The sequence below is a fragment of the Mercenaria mercenaria genome, chromosome 15 (assembly GCF_021730395.1).
Source record: "Mercenaria mercenaria strain notata chromosome 15, MADL_Memer_1, whole genome shotgun sequence".
Classification (NCBI taxonomy): domain Eukaryota; kingdom Metazoa; phylum Mollusca; class Bivalvia; order Venerida; family Veneridae; genus Mercenaria; species Mercenaria mercenaria.
In genome coordinates, this window is record NC_069375.1 from 40,449,435 (window position 1) to 40,460,117 (window position 10,683).

Sequence of the window (10,683 nt, forward strand, 5' to 3'; positions counted from 1 at the left end):
CCGAGTGTATAAAAATGTACTTCAGATTAAGTTTTGTGGACTATAAGTTTGTGTCTTCTTTTCTTTTTCTTATATATAAATGGAAATGGAAGACGTAGTTTAGTTTAAGCATATTTTATTTTACATATTTACAATAACAGCACATATACACAGCATAATGAAGTAAAGAAAAAATGGTTGGGCAACAAGTTCTCACAACATTAATGAATGCCCTCCACTAAAGATTTTAAACAGCAATGGCAGACATGCTGCAAACACATTGCAGCTGAGTGTCTTTTTTAACACTCTTATTTGCTTTTTTCCCACTCCAAGCAATTCCACATCCCTTAATAGTAGAAAACAATGTTTAATACTTACTTTAAATGTCGTTTTTCTTTTTGTATATGTGGTCCTTTAAAAAGAACTAATGAGGATTGAATTTCCTACGATATAATTTCTAATATGAAAATTTAAAGACAACTGAGAAAACAACTGAGATAATGGAAATAATATTAGCAACAACAAATAAGACATTCTATTCAGACATGGTAATCTGCACATCCATGGTTTAATTTTGTTTCCTGACAGAATAGTTTTGAATTTCCTACGGCAGATATTGTTATACGAAGAATCATAGCCCCCTTTGAAGAATGATAACATCATCAACCGAATCATAACACTTAATAATCTGCAATATTTCCGTAATAACAACGCGTTTACACGTTTTTATGGGGATAAATTAAAACGTTTGTGTATCGACTGACGCCGACTATTTGCCGCAAGAGAACGTATGTGTTCGAAAACAATAGCAAAAAGCGGTATGGGTGGCACAGAAACGCTGAAATGTCATAATGTGTACAACTTCTAAAGTTGACAGGAAGCAAACAGTTGGTCGCTGACGGAAAATCTTGTATGTATGTAATCATTGTTCAATCCTGCATCGAATAGCATTCGCTGATTTTTCATTTACAGTAATATTAGAAAGAAAACGTAAGAATTCTTTACCTATGTCACTGTTTTTACGTGAAAACCATCATAACCGGAAATCGCAACAGAAGCATTTCCATACATAACCGAGAGGTTATGATTCTGGAGATTACCGGGAGTGCATCTATAACATAACATTTTGGACCCCTAAGTGTGGCCTTGAACGTTCAGCTAGAGGTTGTGGTCTTGAAATGGTGCATATTATGCCAAAGTTATTTGAATATCAAACCGACCTAAATCTTTGAACTCTTAATCTGACTTGGACTTGCGCCCGACACGCCGTATCATTATGGGCAACATTTGTTCCAATTAATATCAAAAGTTTTAGTCTGACGGAAAAACGCGGTGCATTTCTAGCTACCCACTTTTTCTTAGAAAAAAAGGACAAAACAAATCAGTGATCTGGTTGAATTGGCAATATTTGCTTGTATTTCAATATTCAGTTACTTCATAGCTACATGCATTTTTTTCATAGCTAATGGCAATGCATATTTTGCTTTTTTTCATTTCAGTTCAGTTTTTCATATTAATTATTTGGCAAATTGGCTAGTATAAACCTAAAATTGCTTATTTTGCTGACCCATTATCAAAATAATTTGATTTTTTAAAATTAGTAATGTCGTGTCATGTTATCTGAAATGATACATAACAACCAGATGCTGGGGAGACCGGAACACTATGGAACATGGGCACCATGGGACATCAGATGTACCTTTTTTCTAAAAAATAAACTAATCTGTCTAAATCGCTAAAAATCTTGCCTTTCTCAAGCTGTTTTTCTATACGGAGCTTGAAGGTAGGAGGATTTAAAACAAAAAAAAAACTTTAACTAAGTTTTCTTTCTTTTTTCTTTTTTCTTTTTACTACTCTGAGTAAAAAAAAATCTTATCACTAATATTATCTCGTTAAGTTCTGCAGTGAAGTTTTTAAAATCATTTCTATATCATAATTTATTAAGCACACACAAGTTGATAATTTCACAAAATGTTTACTCCCAGTGAAGCAGATGACCTTCAGGTGAAGCAGATGACCTTCATATTTTTTGAAAATGTTAGGTTAGTGTGGGGGTGAGCACGATGCACCATGGGACAGTGTTAAGTACAGCTGGAAGAAACCCACAAGCTATTACATTGATAAAATAATGCATACAAATGTAGAAAACTTTTTTTTTGAAACGTCAACACATGAAAAATCAGGCTTCAATATTCATTATACCAGACAACAAGGAAACTGATGAGATGAAATATGATGACATTGTAATGAAATGGTCTCAGCCAAGCAATAAAGGAGGCACCGCAAGAGCTGAAAAATAGCTAAGGTTTGACCTCGACAAAACTCACTATTTCTGAGTAAAGGCACGAATATTGTTGACATGCCATAACTGGATAAAGCAGGACTTATATGAGAATTCAGTTAATACTTTATGTTGAGAAGTTAATAGACAGATATGTATGTTTATTTCATACTGTTGCATTGTTTTACCTAAGACATTAATTAATGTTGTTTCAGTTAGATCTGTGATTGTAATTAAATGACATCTGATCTTTCTGTGTCTTGATGCTGATGTTTTAGAATTGTCTTTTCAGTTAAGATGAAGTAAGGTTCATAGATTTATTTATATCTAAATTGAGAGTGTCATTTTACACTTTTTGAACAGTTAATAAACAGTTAAGGTTGTTTCAAGTTAAAGGTAGATCTGTCATTGTAATCAAATGGCAATTGAGTGGTCTTTTTCTTGATGTTGATGTAATTGTTATCACTGGAGTTCAGATTAAATAAAGATTATGGATTTGTTTATATCATTGTCCCATGTGTCCTGTGGTGCCCCGGTTGGGGTACAATGGGACATTTTTCTTCTATGCATATCTCAGAGACATAATAGCACAAAGCATGACCATTGACTACCCCTCATGTACATGAAGGATTATACTTTAAAATAGTATGACAATCACAGAAAGTTAATTCAAAATGTTTTAGAAAAATGAAAAAAATATAATTTTTGTCCTAAGGTGCCCCTGTCTTCCCCTCTCTTGTAGAACAAAAAATACAAGAAACTTTGTTTTTGCCAAAAGAAAAAAAAACATGGCTATGGAATTGGATATACAAACATACATTTATAGTAATCATAAAATTTCTGGTATAAAAGATTCAAACAGGCGTATAAGACACAAACTCTCATTTATAAATCCATCAATTAATAAGTCAAATTTTGTACAAAAGCACGACTTCTTTTTACATTTTACTGTCTTTAGCAAGGAAAAGTTTCTAAAGCAAAAATTTGAAGTCTTCGTAAGCAAAATACATTGTATATGTATGTTTTGAAAATTTGTAACGTTTTTCAGCCGAGTGCTATAAATGGATTAACTGAAAGTATGTGTTTAAAAAAATAACGGATGGAACAGGATTTCTTTGCAACCAATTTAATTTATTTACTATTGTTTTGAACCTTGTAAGTTTCAAATCGTAGTCTCAGACAAATGTCTGATATCAACTAAATATATACGCGTATAACCAAATGACTGTATGAAACAAATATATGTATAAAGCCAAACGTTTCAACCTAGTTATTGTTAAGGCAGGTTCCTTTCATCTTGACCTTTGAGCCACTGACCTTAAAATATAGAGAGATCTGCCCGTCTTACTTAGTAATTGTACAAAGCTTAAATGCTGTGGCCTTAGAGTTTATGACTTAGAGTCTGCATTTACTATGACAATATCTTTGACCTCCTGTCCAAACAAAACAAAACAAAAACAACAACAACAACAAAAGAGATCCTCGTCAACGACGTAAAGTTTAAAAGCTGCAGTTATTATACTTTCTGTTTGACTTAGAAGCCGGAAACGAAACCATTAATAGAAATTAAGTCAGATCTCTGTGACACTGCCCTTCGAGTCACTGACCCCAAAATTATAATGAATCTTCTTCTAGATAATAGTACTAAATCATTATGTAAGGTCTGAAAGCTACACCTATTACACGTTATGATTAACAGTCCGGAAAATATCTTCAGTCTTCAGATCACTGTGGCCTAGAAACAATAGGGATCCTCCGTACGTAGCATTTAGTCATTCTGTAAAGTTTAAATAGTAAAGACATTACACTTTCTGAATTAGACTCCGAAAAAAGGAAAATGTTGACAGGCCGACAGACAGACATTGCTATTCCATAACATGCCTTGTTTTTCTAAAACTAACGTATAAAAGAAGAAATCAAACTGTCACATGTTATTTGAAATCATACATCAGAACAAGATATTCACTTGCAGAACAACTTATCACAAATTTTGTTCCTGTTCTATCAAAACATACGGACGCTCCATGTCCAGGAAGTTTGATTTCCCGAATGAGCTTTCCAGTATCATCTATCTGGTGGACAGCTCCCTTGCCTCCATCTAAGTACCAAAATGGTAGATAAATGATGCCGTCTCTGTCCAAGTCAAGATACCATGGAGCTGTCAATTTAGGGGAATTGTACTCAAAAACAGTTGCACCATCTAACTTGACAGCAAGCAACTTGTTCAGCGTGTGGCTAGATATGTAAAGCACCTGTCTGTCACTATCAACACAAATGCTGTATGCATTTTTCACAGCGCCCATCACAACAGGCGTTAACGACAAGGATCTTGACTTTGTTCCATCTAATTTGTAGCAATCAATCGCCCCAGATCTCGAAAGGCAGATCATTTCTGAACTTAATTTGTCAAAAGTTACATCCCATATATCATTGCATGTTTCTATGCTTTTCTCTGTTTTGAAAACTCCTTCGATTATCTTCATTATCTCAATAGTTTTAGTTTGAGGAAAGCAAAGGACAAACTTCGAGTTGTCTATTTTAGCTGCAGACCAGTGATTTGACGAACTTGTCTTCGTTTTATTGTATTTAATCGCTTTGTCAACGACATCAAACAAGTGAATTTGATTCGAGTTTTGCTTAGCGACCACAAGGTAATTGTCAATCCAGATGCATGAATGTGAATTTCCTGTTGATAACAACGTTTTTACTTCGTATACTAAGGCTGGTTCCAAGTCTTTTAGTTCAGAATAGGCTTTCTCTTCGATATGAAAACAAGATGTAATGGAGTTCACTAAGTCTTGCTCTTTAATATTCTCTACCAAATTGAAATTCTTAACGCTTGATTCTTTTTGAAGCTTTTGCAACATTTCCTCATGTTTAGTCAGTTCAGTCATCAACTTTCTTCCAACAAGAAATAAATGAACATTTTCCCCGTTTTCGCGCACAATATCTAACTTCCTGCGGGATTTATCAATTTCACTCGTTAAGGTTTCAATTCTTTCGATCTGCATCTTATTTTGTTTTCGGATATTACCAGTTTTCTCTGTAACTTCACATTTTATCGCCTGCTTCATTTTCAGGAAAGCCTCGTCTATGACATTCTTCATTTTCACTAATTTTTCTTCTACCTGGGCTATAGAAGCTTGGACATTCGAATCCTGCTCCTTTTCAAGCTTGATCAACTTTCCTGCATTCTGTTCAATTTTGTCGAGTCGTTTCTTTGTTTCCGGGCCTGTTGTCCCCTGTGTGGATATTTCATCACTCAATGAAACGATATGATCACACTTCCTGTGTTTAACAATGGCACATTCGTTGCAACAAAGCTGGTCGTGGTCCTTGCATATATATCGGACTTCCTCTGACTGATGCTCAGGACATTTTGTGAGAGACTTTAAAAAGTCAAGCTTGTCAGTATCGTTTTTATCATCGCCTAAGTTATACAGTTTATGCCCAGAGAGGCTTTCAAGTCTTTGGTGGAATTTCTTACAATTTTCACATAGACTCTGAGAGCACTCCAAACAATAAATGACAGCAATATTATTTTCTGCTACTCGAAGACATGGTCCACAGTAATTTACGTCTTCCGACATTTTGTTTCTCCTGCTGCTTAAAACCGAAACTAGCATGAAGTTTACAGGTAAATTCTCCACCCACTTTTCTACACATTTAAACTGAATGACATCTATATGCGTGTCTGCTCTACATAACGGACAATGAATATTATGTTTATCCTATACAGTTTTTCCAATATATCCAACTAAACAGTCATGTTTACAGAATGAATGAAGACAGAGTCAAGTCTGAGGTTTATCAAAAACTTCTAAGTCTGAGGTTTATCAAAAACTTCTAAGCAAACTGAACAGCATAAGCTTTCGACACGATTGATCACCAAACACTGTTACACCGGCTCGAACATCATTTTGGAGTCACAGACAAAGCACTTGCATGGATGTCATCATATCTTAGTGACCGCTATCAAACTGTATGCGTTGATGGTGAGTTGTCGACGCCTACGTTGATGAAATACAGTGTGCCCCAGGGATCAGTGCTTGGTCCAAAGAACTATATCATGTACACTAAACCCGTGGGTGCCATATGCAGACGTCATGGACTTCTTCATCATTTCTACGCTGATGACTCTCAATTATACCTATCTTTTAAGCCGATAGAGGCTGTGGCCAGAAGTGAAGCTTTGCGCCGCATTGAGAGCTGTCTGACTGAAATTGTCTCGTGGATGAATTCCAACATGCTGAAGCTCAATGCTGACAAAACTGAGGTAATGCTATTGACATCAAAGCGTAACTCCAAGTACATTGATGACGTTTCTGTGAAGGTCGGTGATTCTGTGATAAAATCCACGAAATGTGTTAGGAATCTTGGAACAGTATTTGACAGCGGTATGGATATGGAACAACAAGTCAACTCGGTGTGCAGGGCTGGATATGCACAACTTCGCAGAATAGGTCACATCAGACGGTATCTTACCAGTGATGCCACAAAAACCCTTATAAACAGCCTGGTTACTTCACGGTTAGACTACTGTAATGCCTTGTTAAGTGGTATACCAAACAGCACACTTAACAAGTTGCAACATGTCCAGAACACTGCAGCTCGCGTAATCACTAAGACGCCCCGTCGCAATCATATAACACCGGTTCTGAAGGAGCTTCACTGGTTGCCAGTGAAATACAGGGTGCAGTACAAGGTTCTGACCCACACCTTTAAGGCGTTACACAATCAGTCCCCTGCCTATATTAGGGATATGCTAGAAGTGTATAAACCGGTCAGGACCCTAAGATCGCAAGACACGCTGTCACTGGTTATGCCAAAATCTAATACCATGATGTATGGCAATCGCAGCTTTTCGTGCACTGCTCCAAAGCTTTGGAACTCTCTTCCTGTCAAGATCAGGGAAGCTGACACGCTAGCTGCTTTCAAAAGCCTGCTCAAAACCCACTTCTTTGTACAATATTTTGTTAACTGACCGATACATTTATTTTTTTTTTTTTTTTTTTTTTTTTTTTTTTTTTTTTTTTTTTTTTTTTTTTTTTTTTTTTTTTTTTTAAATTATACTTGTTTCATTCATGATTTTTGTTAATGTGGAATGCATTATCTTTGTATACATATTTGTTTGTATTTTTGCAATTTATTCTGTAAAGCACTTTTGAACGTGTATAAGTGCATGAAAAGAGTGCTATATAAATGTGGTATAATAATAATAAAAGTGAATTCCTTTAATACCGCCATTAGTTCTATTTATATCTATCTGATAAATTATCTAGCGTTCTTTTGATCATGTGACTCTACACTTAAAGCTGCATGCTCATACTTTGGTTGATTTTCTTTTCGTTGACGCAGAAAATGATGTCGAATCATATATCTGTTTCCTTTAGAATGAAGCTGCATTATACTTTTGGGACATAAATATAAAGCCTCTTTTATTCGTCTAATTCCCTGTGTTGGTAATAGTTAATTATGTCTCCCAATAATTATGGGCAACATGTGTGCCAATTACATGTAATATCAAAAGTCAGCATGGACAGACATAAAAGTACAGGGAACTTACTGGGAACGAAGTAAGTGTATACCTGGGAATAAGGTAACATCTTTGCGTTCTGATTGGTCAGTCAAAAGAGTTTTATCAAACGAATTTCTCCCACCATGCCAACGATGTAAACGGGGAGGGGGTCATCTCATTCATAAGAAAATTACTTAAATAAAGTATTACTATTCATACGTTTTCGTCCGTTATTTTGGTAGAGATAGTTCTTGAAAAGCATGTAATTAGATATACATGTTTCGATGTATGGAAGGACGTACACGCCATAATGTTATAATGTAAGCCTATGGGAGAGCAATTATTAGTCTCTAACCATAAGGCATTTTTTATATTTCAGTCTCTTAGGTGCGGTGGTGTACGAGGGCTGTTCAAAAATGACGTAGACTTTTGCTGTCAAATGTTGCTTATTGTGTAAATAATAATGTGAAATATATCGTTGTAATTCGGAATCTCTCTGTAATTCGGTCATATATTTTTTGTAACATTTTTGCTGATAGGCGAAGCGCGTCGAACGTTTTTATTACCATAGCTACGCATAACCGGCACAGTCGCTTTTTGATCTGTCGCGATTTGAATTCGATCGCTAATGTGCGCAGCTAAAAGTACATTTTTTGTCCAAAAATACGCCAGAGTGCAGCAACACGTCAGGGTACTTAGACATGTACTTAGAGTATAGCGTCATTCCGACGTGAGAGACGGAAGGAAACAACGTTTGAACTAAGTGAGTATTACTGTTTATAATGCATGTAATGTCGTCATCGACTAACATGGATGATAAGACAGTTGCTTAGTTATGGCGAACAGCAACTGCAAATCATAATTCAATGAAGCAGACGCAACAACAATGTTCAGTCATCTGTGTCTTTACCTTAAAGTGGTATGAACGATTCTCAAATGGTCCAGAATTGCTTAAAAACAGCGGAGATCGAGGGGGAAAACGGGAAAACTGCGAATGGACGTTAACGCCAATGTATGACACCGTAGATAAAGACCATGTACTCACGTTGAGTACCCTGTCTGAGATGCGTGTTCATACATATTTAGTATTCTAACCAAACAACTTGTTTTGACTTAAGTATTGCTCATGAAAATTTATAAAATAAATATAGAAATATGAATTAATGCAAACTTAATGAAAGCATCATAATGAAGGCACGGCGTCGTTAACGTCGTTGAAATATGATCGCCGTGCGCCGGGTCCGTGTAAGTGACTGTTTTCGAGGAAGCGTAACTCCTGAATGCATGAACAAAATCACGTCAAATTAATTTGCAGTGCAGTTAGTAGAAAGACTGCAAATCATGACAGTATATTTCTTGTTTTGCTTCATTAAAGTATATAAAAGCTAGAGAAGAAGTCTACGTTATTTTTGAAGAGCCCTCGTATGTACATCATAACTTTTCTGTAAAGTTCCAAATAGAAAATAAGTCTATTAATAAACATATATATCACTCTTTTATCAATATTTTATTTGGGAGAAAATGACATGGTTGGATTTGGGAATATTTACTTGTATTTCATTATTCAGTTATTTTATAGCTGCATGCATTCTTTGTTAAAAAAATAATGGCAATATTTTTGCGATTTTTCATAGTTTTTTTTCAGTTTTTTCTTATTAATCATTTGGCAAACCGGCAAGTATAAATCTAAATTTGCCAAATTTGCTGACCCATTAATAATTAGTTTTATCTTTTTAATACCTGAAAACAAGATGTTCTCTTGTAGAACAAGATACAAGAAACTGTTTTTGTCAAAAGAATAAAAAAAAACGGCAGGGCTATGGAATTTGATATACAAACATTTATAATGCTCATAAAAGCTTTGCTGTAAAAAGATTCAAACAGGCGTATAAAAAGACCACAAACTCTCATTTATAAATCCATCAATTACTAGTAATTAGTCACATTTGGTACCAAAGCACGACGTCTTTTTTTACATTTTACTATCTATAGCATAGATAACTTTTTAAAGCGAAATTTTGAAGTCCTCGTAAAGAAATACATTGTATATGTCTGTTTCAAAAATTTGTAACGTATCAGCACCAAGGGCTATAAATGGACTAGTTTCAAATCATAGTCTCAGACAAATGGCTGATATGAACTAAATACATATAATCAAATGACTGCTTCAAATTGATAATACATGTATAAAACAAAATGATGTCTCAAACCAAACGTTTTAACCTAATTATTGTTTAGACCAGTATATCTTACAAGATTGTTGCGGACCATATAAAGTACAGTTGGTGATATAATTTTCCAGAAGCTTTTTAGGTACAAATGATAAAATGTATGGAATGAATTAATGTTTAATCGATAATTTGTTTCAGACAGATTATTTTGTCTATCTTAATCTCTATCCTATCGGCGTTCGTCTCATATATCACTCTGTCCCGTCAAGTGTATTCCTTCGTCCTTGCAAGCATGGTCACTACCCGTCTCAGCCTACCCTGAGACAGCATGTTCCCGACCTGTAATTAATGCTCATTTTATCTCGATTTTCTAAATATTTTGCAAGGAAACAAAGCAGATCATTGTGCAATAGTTGTGCTTTGAAAATCGATGCTAATTCTGGAAAAAAATAAACCGACAATTTTCCTTATAGGCAGATCACTACCAAATCAAATGTAAGCCTCCGCAGGTAATCCAAATATAGTTCTAATCTTTTCCCCTTTCCCAGTGCCTTTTCTCAATAGCATCGTGTTTTCTTTTACTCTATCGTGTTTCAGTATGTATCACTCAGCATTCTGTTGAAATTTTGAAATTGGCATGTTCCTATCGCATGCCAGGTAAATATGGCAGCGTAAGAATTCAATGTCTCGAAAAGAGAAATTGAAAGAAGCGATAATGAGTATATTCAGCGGGT

The 10,683-nt window shown here is 35.2% G+C and overlaps 1 protein-coding gene across 1 annotated transcript; it reads right to left on the reverse strand.

Moving 5' to 3' along the window:
• Positions 1-4,191: 4,191 nt before the first annotated feature.
• LOC123556599 (uncharacterized) lies at positions 4,192-5,850 on the reverse strand. Its single transcript, XM_045347486.2, has one exon. It carries the CDS (start codon positions 5,848-5,850, stop codon positions 4,192-4,194), a length of 1,659 nt encoding a protein of 552 aa, XP_045203421.2.
• Positions 5,851-10,683: the final 4,833 nt, after the last annotated feature.